Source organism: Leuciscus leuciscus (assembly GCF_965113295.1).
Source record: "Leuciscus leuciscus genome assembly, chromosome: 1".
Lineage (NCBI taxonomy): Eukaryota > Metazoa > Chordata > Actinopteri > Cypriniformes > Leuciscidae > Leuciscus > Leuciscus leuciscus.
The window spans coordinates 390,274-403,225 of NC_138725.1; the positions used below are offsets into that span (position 1 = coordinate 390,274).

Here is a 12,952-nt window from a genome sequence, read left to right on the forward strand (position 1 = left end):
GTGTGTGTGTGTGAGAGGGGGAGGGAGAGGCGCGGGAACGATCGAGAAGTCGCAGAGTGTTTACTTATATTTGTGTGTGTGAGAGGCGCGGTCGCGATCGAACAGTGGAAACATATACAATTTACTAGTGAAATACGTTAAGTTATAGCTATTACTATAATATTAAATCATTTAATTTTGACCATATGGCTTAAAGTTTTTTTTCCCCTTTTTTGTGATAATTAGGTTATGCCCATTGTCCATTTAGCTTTCAAAACAAACAAACAAACCAAAAATACATGTTTCAGGACAGTTTTTGGGAAGAGGATAGAAATGTTTTTAGCCTTGTTATACTTACAATGCACTGAATTATTAGCTGAATTATGAAACATTTTTTAGATTTTATATCTATACCCATCTATAAAATGACTTGAAGACGACATCAAGATACTATACAAAAAATACTAACATAACCTTGTTTTTTTCCCCTTTTTTAGTCATTACAGTGATGGCTGAAAAGAAAACCACCCCCTTATGGCAGCGCTTCACCCAGCCAACACCAGGGAAGGCCAAATGCAATATATGCAGCAAGTTGGTAAGCATGGGGGCTGAGAAAGGCAAAAGTAAAAATACTACAAACATGTGGAATCACCTGAAGGCAAACCACATCCAGGATTACAAAGAGGCAGTAAAAGAAAAAGAAGATGCAGCGGCTACTGCTTCCGCCAATCTCAGTCAGCCTACTGTAGCACAAATTTTCGATTCGCAAAGAAAATGGCAAAATTCTGACCCGAGGTCAAAAAAGATTGATACACAAATACTTGAAATGATTGCTACAGACAACCAGCCATTCACAGTGGTCTCGGATGTTGGCTTTCGGCGCTTGATTGCAACACTGGAACCCCGGTATAGCCTCAAGACTGAAAAATTCTACTGCACAGACATGCTGGAAAACATAATGAAAGGTGTGGAGAGGAAAATCAAAACACTGATCACCTCAGAGAATGCTGGCCCTCATTTGTCGTTCACGACAGACTGTTGGTCTGGGGAGACGGAGTCATTGATGAGTCTTACATGCCATTTCATTAATAGTGACTGGGAAAGAAAACAAGTGTTACTAAATGTTAAGGCCATGTCTGGCTCCCACACTGGAGAATACATCAGCAAGATGTTCCTTAGCATGCTGAAACATTGGGACATCACCCCCGACAGAGTTGTGTTTGTGCTCCGAGACAGTGGTGCTAATATGATTAAAGGCCTCAGATTGGCAGAAATACCAGATCTCAGCTGCAGTGCACACACATTACAACTTGTGGTAAATGAGGGCATCAGTAGTCAGAGAGCAGTGGGAGACGTTATCGCCAAGTTAAAGACATGTGCTACACACTTCAACCACTCTGTGCTCGCAAAACAGCGTCTGAGTGACATTCAAGAAGAACTTCACCTCCCCCGGCACAGCATAATTCAGGCTGTTCCCACCCGTTGGAACTCCACGTTACACCTGTTGCAGAGGATGCTGGAGCAGAAGCGTGCTCTGAACATTTATGCAGGAGAACATGGAAAGTTTACAACCCCAACTGCAGACCAGTGAGCCCTCATCTCAAATTTGATCGAGACACTGGGCCCCATTGAGGAAGTAACTTTTGAAATGAGTAAGGCAGAGGCGTCCATCTCCTGCGTCATTCCCAGCATTGCTGTGCTGAAGATGGTGCTTCAGGCAGAGGGTCCTACTACGAGTGGTATCAAAACACTCAGGGACACCATGTTTCAAAGCTTGGAGAGGAGATTTTCAAAGATGGAGGAGAACAGATGTTTGGTGCTGGCGACGCTGCTGGATCCTCGCTGTAAGGGTCAGATCTTTGCAGTGGAGACACTGAATAAGGCCAAAGAATGGGTGAAAGAAGAGAACGCCATTGTGTCTGAACAGTGCAAAACAGCCACCACTGGAGTCCAAGAATCAGATGAGCCGAAACGGAGACGGGAGGAGGAGGAGGAAGAGGAAGAACAACCCGGTCCCTCTGGTTTTCTTGAACGGATGTACGCAAACATTTTGGGGGAACATGGTGGAACTCCTGCTGAAGAAAATGATGAGCAACACATCACTGAGCAGCTGGATCAGTACCTCCGAGAGCCACTGATTGACAGACAGACTGGTCTGCCACTAGAATGGTGGAAACAGAATGCATCCCGCCTACACCTTCTAGCACCACTTGCAAGAAAATTCCTTTGTCCACCGCCCTCCTCTGTTCCCAGCGAGAGAATATTCAGCGAGATTGGGATTATCTATGAAAAGAAGAGGAGCAGGCTCACAGGGGAACATGCAGAGCAGTTGTGTTTCCTGCACTACAACCTGCAGCTCTTAAACTGGGAGTATTAGCCTAAGAACTTTCAAGTCAAGTCAAGTCAAGTCAAGTTTATTTGTATAGCTCTTTTCACAATACAGATTGTATCAAAGCAGCTTCACAGTATTAAATTTAAATAATACAACAAAGTTTGTTTCAAGAGGAATTTATTGATTGATAAAATTAAATTAAATATCCCCAAAATATCCCCAAGAATATTTCAGTGGAGAAAGGGTGGGCTGAAGAAGACTCAGGATCTGGAAGTTGGATTAAAACTAAATATAATATTATGCGTATTCCTATTTTTATTGTTGTTTACAAATCTTCCTTCCCTCAGAAACAAGGAGATACAGTATCTAAAGCAGAATATCTAATGCTGCTAAGTCAAGTGCACTAAAAACTTTTTATTCACTTAGTAACTTCAAGACTGTTTTATTTAAAATGATTAGGTAGCCATAAGATTTATTGTGTTCACTTGTTACTTAATGTATATATTTTTATTCAAACCTAAAACAAAGAAATCTTGCTGGTTGCTACTGTGTGTCAGCACTACTATTGTTAAAATTGCTCAGAAGTTTGATAAATGCTGCTAAGTGCACTAAACTTTGTTTTTTCATTGAAAAGTTTGACCGCTTATTTTCTTCTTACCCGTTTCGTTTATTTCATATATTTGTTATACATTATTTATACAATATGTTTTTACATTATACATTTTTAATTTAAGTGTACAAGTGCAGATTGTTCAAGTATTCAATAAATGTTTTTGTTGAGAAATTTTGTCTATCTTAAGTCATTATTTGTGTTACATTATATCTTTCAAATAGAGGTTAAAAACAAGCACATATCGGCCAAAATAAATCTGCAGCATTTATCGGCCATCGGCCGACCCGGATTTCCAAAAATCGGCATCGGCATCGGCCTGAAAAAACCCATATCGGTCGACCTCTAGTGGGCAGATCGAGGCTTCGTGAAGCAATGAAACAGTTGAACCAAATGGGCCATATTGTTCCGAGGCTTCGAATCAATCCGACACCCGTCTCAACGGTGACACCTAGTGGTCACTTGCAGGTGTTGATCTGAAACAACCTTGACGAGCCATTAAAAAAAATGTGTTGTTTTTTTATTATTGTATTTTTCTAATATGTGAAGCTTGTAACCTATAGGCTCCTCACTGTGCATAATGTTATTTTGGTCCTGCAAAATGAATATTAATAAAAGAAATCAAGCCACAGTGTCTCACTTTTTTAGAGATTTTTATAAAAAAATATTAATTTCTGTGGAAGGACTTAGCCTACTTTTTTTACAGATAATTTCTCCAGCCTTTGAAAAAATCCTCTCACAAGGGACACTTGTTGCTGGCATGCAAAGATATTTTTTAGCTAGGACATACAAATGAGGAAAGATTACTGCTCTCTCTTTCCAGTAAGTTAGTGGATCATGAGTTCTGGGCAAATACGCAAATTTCAAATTCTCCTCAAATGGCGCATCATGGATGATGTATTGTTGCAGTATATGTATACTCACTATATGTATACTCTGTTTGTCTCTAGCCTATCAGTCAATGTGTTGTGTAAATTTAAATGTAAGCCTAAATAGCCTATAACTAATCAAATCGCACCATAAATGTCACTATATCACCAAAAGTCCGCTATCTCAAAATCAAACTCCTCTCACAAAAACCCACGAGGTCATATGCGATGATTTTACTTTTATACAGATGTGCGATTGTGTGGTCTGTTCCCGACCGTGTCAATCAAACGCTGATTCGGCGGACCACACCTGATGAAACACTTAGTGAAACACTTTGAGGCTTCGTTTGGCCATAGTCACGTGACATGGGTGTTTTGAATCACGCTTCGGATCAGTGTTTCGAAACATCTGCGCTTCGGGATCTCGCAAAGCTTCGGAACGACTGTTTCGCGTCAGCCATCCCTATCTTCTCCCTATTTCTTGTGTGTGGATCGTGACAGAAGAACTCTGTCATGTCAAGATCCAGCGGTAAGAATGTTCGTGGCTCCTCTCCGACCATCGAGAGGAGGAATTCAGGACCCAAGGAAACACCTCCACGAATGAACATCTTCCAGTGTTTCGCGCTATGGGCCCAGCAGACGGAGGAGATCAAGATGGCCAAATCCCTCGAGTCTCGGTCCATCAGGAGGGAACCATCTTTTGAGGGAACCCGTCTGGCCAGATTTTCTGGTACCCGTGGTGGCCACAGAAGAGGAGGTTCTAGAGGCGACATCCAGCACCACTCTCCGCCTCGGTCTCTCATCGACCCTGAGCCGGTGATGATCGACCCTGAGCCCTCTTCACCGTGGTTCCTGCCCGACCCGGAGCCTGCTCCTCGCCATCAGAGACAGCGGAGGAGGAGGAGGAAGACCTCCAACCGTCCAAAGGACCTGGAGGTGGTCCCAGAGGTCCCCGTGCAGCCCGCTGCGGTCCCGTAGGTCCCCGTGCAGCTCGCTGTTGTCCCGCAGGTCCCAGTTCCGGTGGTCCCAGTTCCGGTCCCGAGTCCGGTGGTCCGGAGGAGGAGGAGGAGGAAGACTTCCGGCCTCCCCAATGGCCCGGAGGCCGACCCCTCCGAGCAGCCCGCTGTCGTTCCGGAGGCCGTCCCCTCCGAGCAGCCCGCTGTCATCCCTGAGATCGTCTCGGAGTCACCCACCATCAGTCCTGCCATGGCCAGGAGGGCCGTGTTCCTCTTCTATGCAGTGGCGGTACTGCATGCGTGGAGGAGACACAGCAAGCCTGCCGAGCCTGTGTCTTCGGACAAGATGGCCGCCGCCGAGCCGGTTCACGTCACGTCTGCCCAGCCAGAGACTGTTCACGGCCAGAGACTGTTCACGGCCAGAGACTGTTCACGTCACGTCTGCCCAGCCAGAGATTGTTCACGTCACGTCTGCCCAGTCAGAGACTGTTCACGCCATGTATGCGCCGCTTGAGCCCTCAGTGACCGCGACACTGGCCATTATGGCCACAGCCATGTGGTGTGTGTGGGCTGCGCACACACTTGAGCCGGTGTCTGTTCCTGAGCCGGTGGTGTCTGTTCCAGTTCCTGAGCCGGTGGTGTCTGTTCCAGAGCGGGTGGTGTCTACAGTTACTTATGCAGTTTACAAACCGGATTGTATTGCATTGTCATAACCGGAGTAGCAGAGCGAGCTGAGTGACGCTTTGAAGAACGCACTGTTCCATTAGCAGAATAACCGGACTCGCGTCCTCGGGAGTCATTCTCCTGAGCTGGACTTGGCAAGTCCAAACTGTGCGTACTTGCTATTGAGAAACGCCTAATGTCTGTGCTTGGCTTCTTGTGACAAACATGCTGAGAAGCAAGAACAAGATCTGCTGTATGTCATCCATTGTTGTTTATATTCGCTTTCTTCTTCACGCGAAAATGACGTCGATCGCTTCTTTCCGGCATAGGCTACACCACGCCTATCAAGTAAGGGTACTGTTGGCAGTGGAAACGCTAGCCGATTCGTGGTTTACCGACCCGAACCGTACCGTACTGTACCTCAGTGGAAACGAGCCATAAGGGCAGGTTTATTTATTTTATTTCAGGTTTATTTAACAGGGACAATGCGCACTAATAATACATAATTAAATGTACAGAGTGCCAGAATTAGCCCAAAGGCTATTTTACATCTGCTGTCCCTGGACAGATCTTAAGATGTCACACCTAAAAAAAAAAAAAGTAAACAAAATGATTAAAATATCACATACATGTTAGAGCCAGCCAACCTCATCGGCATAGCACAAGAAGCACAAACAAACAAAACAGACAGGACAGAGAAGACATGGGAACAACAAGATTTCATGTCAAATGTAATGTTGACAGTCCTGGTACTCCAGTCTGGATACAGATCTGGACACAGCACGGAGACTGCTCTTGTACGGGTCACAAATGACCTTCTTGTTTCTGCTGATATGGGTGCTTGCAGCATTTTGGTTCTGCTAGACATTAGCGCTGCTTTTGACACTATATGTCATATCATCCTCCTTGACAGGTTGCGTGTTTTGTTAGGCACCTCTGGCATCTCTTTGCAGTATATTTATTTGGGGAAGAACAAATCGGAGGCAACATTAGTACAGCAGGGCGTCCCACAGGGGTCAGTACTAGGACCTACTTTGTTCTGCATCTATATGTTGCCGCTTGGTGACATTATTAGAAAGTACGGTACAGGGTTTTTCCTTGTTATGCTGATGACATGCAGATCTATGTAAGCTCACTCCCTGATCCAAATCTCGCAATTACAGCTCTTACCGTATGCATGCACAACATTCCCATCGCTTTACATTGTGTTCGTAACACTGTTGGTTAAATTGTTCTATCCTCTTAATCCAATTGTTATGGCAGCCCCTAACTGAGCATATAATACTTGACATATTTTACCGTTAGAACAATAGAATTACGTCTAGAAACTAGCGTCCTTTCAGACGGAAGTTGAGGTCCCTCTCAGCCGGAAGTATATAACTATCCCAGCTACTTAGAACTGATAAGTTACAAAAAGAATAAAAGGGGGGGATCATATTTGCAAAATACCCAGGGAAGGATATAATGTATTTCAAGAAATCAAACAAAGAATAATGGGAAAAAAACAGCCAAAAGAACAAACTCATTTCAAACATATATTGAGGCAGAGAAAATATTTACATAAGCACATGCTAAACAATCACCAGCCAAGCAAATTGTCCAAATAGCAACCGTAGGTGAACAGAAGAGAATACTGAATCATAAGAGCTAATGATATATAAGCAGAATGTCAAAAGTCAATTTCCTCAGGATGAGACCAGACTTGTCTGTAGAGTTTAAGTGGTGGTCACATAGATGTCCTTCCTTGGCTAATGGCATTTCTGCCTCCAAAGGGAATCAATGAAATAGGTCATCTGGTAAGTAATCCAGTAGTACCATAATAGCACAAAAATCCTCTACAAGAAAAAGAAATACAACACATCACCTCCTCATCCATAAACAAACAATCTATTTAAAAGAAACAGGTCTCCAACTAAATCAAAGAAAACAAAAAACAAAACAAAACAAAACATGATATAACCTCACTTACATTTGGGCAGCAAACAAACAGTTTCCCAAATCAGGATTCTTCAAAGACAGTGGCCAACAGCATGTGGCAAATCACATTGGGCATAATTCTCCTTCTGCTACTTCCCCTTTTAACTCTACACATGGAGTGCTACTAGTGACCCCTAGTGGCTAGGATGAACATAGCCCCCAGACAAAAGATAAACTACCTTGTAACAGGCTATGACTGTTACAAGTAAGATGACAAAAAGAACGTAATGGCGTCACCCTCGTGGAAAATAAGGTGAATACACACGTCACGCACCCTACAACACTAATCCTAACCAAACATATAATACATATTACATATTACACACCATTACTAAACCTACCCTAAACCCACCCATGCGTATCATATGCACACAGAAACTCCTTTTCGCGTATAAATTGCACAGTAAACACAAAGCAGGCTATAGAGACACATTTAGTGTGACCGGGTTGGAATGACGTACCAATTTCACAAATTCACGTTTATGTTGTTTACATGCAGATGGTAAAGGCATCGTTTTCAAAACCTTGCACTTTGAAACTCGTTTTCAAAAGCTTGCATTGTCACGTGAAAATTGAAAATGATGTCGTGTAAACAGACCCTAAAGTGTCCATTATTTATTGCACTTTAGTTTTGTTAATTGTTCATTTAAGTTGGCCTATTCATTATATATACAGTTTTATTCTGGTTTACTGTGTTCACAGAAGCACTGCGGGTGCTTGATGTGTGAATCCTCATGTTCTGTTGTTTATGCTGCTATTTGCACATGTAAATCTACATTTTTGAATTGGTCACAGACACCTATCTATTCTAATTCCATTTAATTCTAATCTAACCTTCAAATCATGTCAGTTAAAATCTTTACAGTGTGTTTGTGATGGCAATAAATGTACAAAGCAGCCAAACACGTATCGTTCTTTACCATCCAACTGGGGACGCGAAGTTCATTTTGATTAATAAAATCATTATTCACTGTATAAAGTATGCTTTACGCTATACTAAATATAGGTCACTACAGTGACCTGAAATCGTTACCTTAAAGAGCTATTTCTGTTTGATTAATCCTATAAACTGCATAACCAAACATAGAAAGTATCTATGAAGAGAGAAAATAAGCGTTAAATAAGAAAAATAATGTTATGAATGATAAAAGGCGTAATATACACTGTAAAAATAAAAGGTGCCTGGAGGAACCTTTTGGGGTTCTTCACTTTGCCACACCGGCGGAACCGTCTGTAGATCCTCTAGGCACCCTTTAAAAAGGGGCGGTTCTCTAAGGAACCACACAGGTTTCCTGAGGAACTCTTATATAAGGCACTGTGTGGAACCACTGTGGGTGCCTCCAGGAACCAAATTTCAATTTTATTTTATTTGTATTAAATTAATTTCATGTTGTTACTATGGTTACCACCATTAACTTCTATTATAATAAACAAACTGAACCAAATACAAAATAAGAATTGTTTATTACATATTTTAGATCCATTTTAATACATACACTTCCATGCACTTGAAAAAAAAAGCTAGTAATAGATTAATATCAATGAATACACACACAAAAAAAAAATTTGTATAATACATAAGTAACATGAATAATCAACCATGTGTATACAATAGGCTACACAAGAAAAGACATCTCATCAAAATGCATGGAAAACACATGTTCCATGTAATAAATCAATGTAAAAAATTAAAATTGACTAATTAAAAATGTCCATCTTCACTTAATTTTAAAACATGTGTTTCAGTCCGCTTGTTAAGTCTGACGTCACTGTTTCCAAGTACAAAAGCTCTATCAGATGCCAAAAACAAACAGTGCTAATATACACTCATTGTGCTGTAATATTCCTGAAAATTAGGATCCTAACCTTTATCTCTATTCCGAAATCTCAGATGGTTAGTTATTCAGCTATTTTGAATCATAAAATGTTGAAGTCTGGGATGCCGTGAGACTGGAGACTGAAATGTACACTATGCCTTTTGAAAAGCTTAAATGTGTGACTTGAATCAACAGTTCCCATAAATGGTTGTTGAGTATTCTCAATATCTAGAAACAAGATAGAGAAAGTAGAAGAAGAGGTTTCGACCCGGAAACAGAATTCCTTATGTCAAAACAAGCAGAAAACATTTTCCATTTTAACAGAGTTAAGGTGCAGTAAAATGATCTGTTGTTCTGTGAATGTTCACTGGTGAATTCAGTCATTTCAATAAGAATCCACACGATCAGCAATTTTGTCTTTTTGCCTGTGTAATTTCACGAAATTCACAAATGTGATGCACCTTTACTCGCTGCAACATAAAATGCAATCAATTATAAAATCTTCACAAGGGACACGTGAGGTACTTAACGAGTTAGAAAAGTGAAAAGGTGCATCAGCTTCATTTTCTGTTTGCTTTTCCTCTTTTCTGGTGGATGGTCCAGGCACTTCAGTGATTTTCAGGTCTACAGGAGGATTTTTATTCTTGATCAAACTTGTATTTCAGCTTACCGAGATCCCTGCAAAGTACAAAATTTACTGTTAGTAAGGTTATTAAAGTTATTAAATAATTTCCTCAGCCTTGTGACGTTCCAAACCTGTTTGACTTTCTGTCTGTGGAACCCGAAAGCAGATCTCAGGCATAATGCAACCCGTCACCATTCAATATCACTGCATGAAACACAAGCATACATTTTTTTTTTTGTAATTCATTCAAACTATTCTTATGTACACTTGTCTAGTTCAATTCAATGCAACAATTTATGTAAAAATGGTTAAGCTCCAAAAATGTCCCAGAAAAGATCCTAAAAATAGTCAATGAGTTCACAACTCATGTGTTATGGGTTGTGTTGTAAGTCTTCTGAAGTCATATAATAGCTTTTTCCTTTTTTTTGTCGAAAAAGACTAAACTTTAAGTTATAATTCAGGGTTCAAATGTCGTATATTCAAATGCATATGATTAAGGTATAGCCTATAAAAAATGCATAGCATTATTAGCTCCAAACCTGTGATATTATTTTTCTGAGTAACATGAATGAGATTTGAGAGCATGAGGGAAGATTTTCAGAGAATAACTTATTAAAAAAGTACACAGTCAAACAATACAATTTCACACAGAGAAAGTTCATAGTAATAAAGTACTTGCATGTGTAGTAGGTAACTTACTGTAATTCAATGTTGCCTCTGAAATGTTCAGATTATTTTAGAAATGTACTGGTTGTTCTGGGGAAACAAAAGAACAAAGCTGATTATTCACAACATAATATTTATTGACCAGTAAATGGCTTTAAAATGGTATTTGAGAGAATGAGGGCACCTGTAGTAAGTAAAGTTAGGCTAAACAAAAACAGACCAAACTATATTAACCTGCTTTTGTTATTCATAACAAACGCCAATGACGACAGCAGGAATCAGCTACATTAGTTAGGCTATATCAGCAATTTGAAGACACAGTTGTACAGAATATGTTGAATTGAATGACTAAATCAATCTAAGACAATAAGTCAATAATTTCCATTTGTTCATTAACTTACGTTAGATCAACGTAGTTAGCATCGCGGCTAAAACCTTCATACCAGATACTGTGCAATAAAAGAGTGGTAACGTTAAACACTGTAAAAAAGTAGTAATGTATAATCAATTTAGTTTATATATATATGTGTGTTTGAATATATAGTGAGTAGACTCTGTATTTATATTTATTTGGCGAGTTTACAAACCTTGTAACGGAGAGCCGATCAAACGGAGGAAGCTTTGATGAGAGGAGCCGTTACTTTCAAACCCGATGACGTCGATCAGCTGAGCTTTGTTGCGCGCGAGCATCACTGAAGCGACGACAGCAGAGGAATAGCAGCAGTTTCGTGACAGAATAAAACTTTTCTCCTCCTAGTTCTTCTTCAAATAATAATTTATGAAGAAGTAGGTAAAAATTATTATTTTATTACTATTATTTATTCAATAATAATGAATGAATTCTTATTAATATTATTATAATTTAGTGTTGTTGTTTAAGGTTTAAATTAATCAACAAAATAGGCCTATAGATACTAAATAAATGTAAGCTACCCAGGTGAAAAAGACGTAGGCTACTGTTAAATGTATTAAAAATGCATTAAAGTATATTTGTATTGTAGGCATACTAAAAACACACTCAAGTACATTTTTAATAGTACGTCTTTTTTCACCTGGGTATGTATACTGAATCAAACTTAAGTAGCCTATAATAATAATAATAGGATAATAATATTCTCATTCTGGCCTCACAGAACCATTGGGTTCCTCCAGATGCTGGCTTTAACATAAGAGATCTTCCAGGAACCACTTAAATGTTAAAAGATCTTCCAATAACCCTTTTATCGCATTCAAGTTCCTCTATTTTCCCCCAAAGCACTTCGAGGTCTCATGGTAATGAAAAGGTGACTCCAGAACCTCTGAACTAAATACAAAGTGCTTAAAGGATCCCATAAGTTCCAGCAAGAACCTCAAAGATTGTCAATGCTCCTCCAGTAACCCTACTATAGGAGAAAGAGCTTTGAGGCACTTAAATTACATTTTGAAGTTCCTTGAGAATCCGACAGGATATTTGAGGCTCCTTTAGTTTTTACAGTGTATAATATACTAATATATATATAGTTACATAATGAAGACAGACTTCACCACACACACACACACACACACACACACACACACACACACACACACACTTCCGAAAGTCCCCACTCGGCCAGTGTAGAGCGACATTGGTCTGTTAGTAATATAGATATGTATGTGTGTGTGCAATGACACATAACAATGGCAAGTAAATTGTTAGGGACTGCATAACCAAGCATAGAAAGAAAAAACATTATTTTATGAATGATAAGAGGATATTCTCGCCTCTGCTTTTGAACTGTTGCTGCCGGGCCGTCTGTATTTTTTTCCCCGTTGTAGATTTAAATGGTCTTTCCTCAAGCAATTCAATTCAATTAAGTCTGTCTTTATTTTGTAACTATATTTACAAAATAAAGACAGACTTAACTGTTCACACACACACAGTTCCATTGCAGGCTATTGCGAGTCCCCACTTCAGAGTTGATATTCCATCTTGGCATGTTTAAAATATTATTATTTTTTGCATATTTGAAGTTATATTATGAAAAAAGACCTTAAAAGAAAATTGTGTATTTCATTTTTGTTTCTTCAAAATGACCAGATGCAGCAAGTCAACTCAAAAGTTTTGAATTAGATCTTAAAGAAAGGTCCACTGTTGGATGGTAACGAACGACATATGTTTGGTTGCATTTAAATTTAGCAATATTTCAAACACTGAATATCTCTGTACATCAACATCCTAGAAACAAAGGAAACAGAAAAAAAAATGACATGTCTATTGATTTTTTAGAGTAGAAATTATGTTTTAATTAATAGGCCACAACAGAGAATTAATTTCTTAAAGCAATAACTTTGCTGTAATATCCACAACATAAAGCTTCTGATGTTTTATAGTGCTTTCATTGAAAGTGTTATGATATTCTGTATTATTTGTTGGTATGGAACTGCTACTGAGGTACAGAAGAAATTATTAAGAATAGTAACAAGTAAATTGTTAGGG

General features: G+C 39.6%; 1 protein-coding gene and 2 long non-coding RNA genes across 3 annotated transcripts in view; 2 read left to right on the forward strand and 1 right to left on the reverse strand.

Annotated features, from left to right (window-relative positions):
* LOC309480540 overlaps window positions 1-12,952 on the forward strand; it is a 188,235-nt gene that overhangs the window by 105,651 nt on the left and 69,632 nt on the right. The gene's annotated exons all lie outside the window — the stretch shown is intronic.
* LOC309481997 (zinc finger BED domain-containing protein 4-like) lies at window positions 171-3,263 on the forward strand. The gene is made up of 2 exons (XM_082147158.1): window positions 171-2,371; window positions 2,546-3,263. The coding sequence occupies exon 1, from the start codon at window positions 1,628-1,630 to the stop codon at window positions 2,354-2,356; it is 729 nt and encodes a 242-aa protein (XP_082003284.1). The 5' UTR covers window positions 171-1,627; the 3' UTR covers window positions 2,357-2,371; window positions 2,546-3,263.
* On the reverse strand, window positions 9,505-11,252 carry LOC309480550. The gene is made up of 3 exons (XR_014199681.1): window positions 11,082-11,252; window positions 10,528-10,943; window positions 9,505-10,032 (listed from the first exon to the last, which is right to left on the reverse strand). It is a non-coding gene; the product is annotated as an uncharacterized lncRNA (long non-coding RNA).

Coding starts and splice junctions, on each gene's coding strand:
- LOC309481997 (XM_082147158.1), top strand. CDS start 1,628: ATGAGTAAGGCAGAGGCGTCCATCTCCTGCGTCATTCCCAGCATTGCT.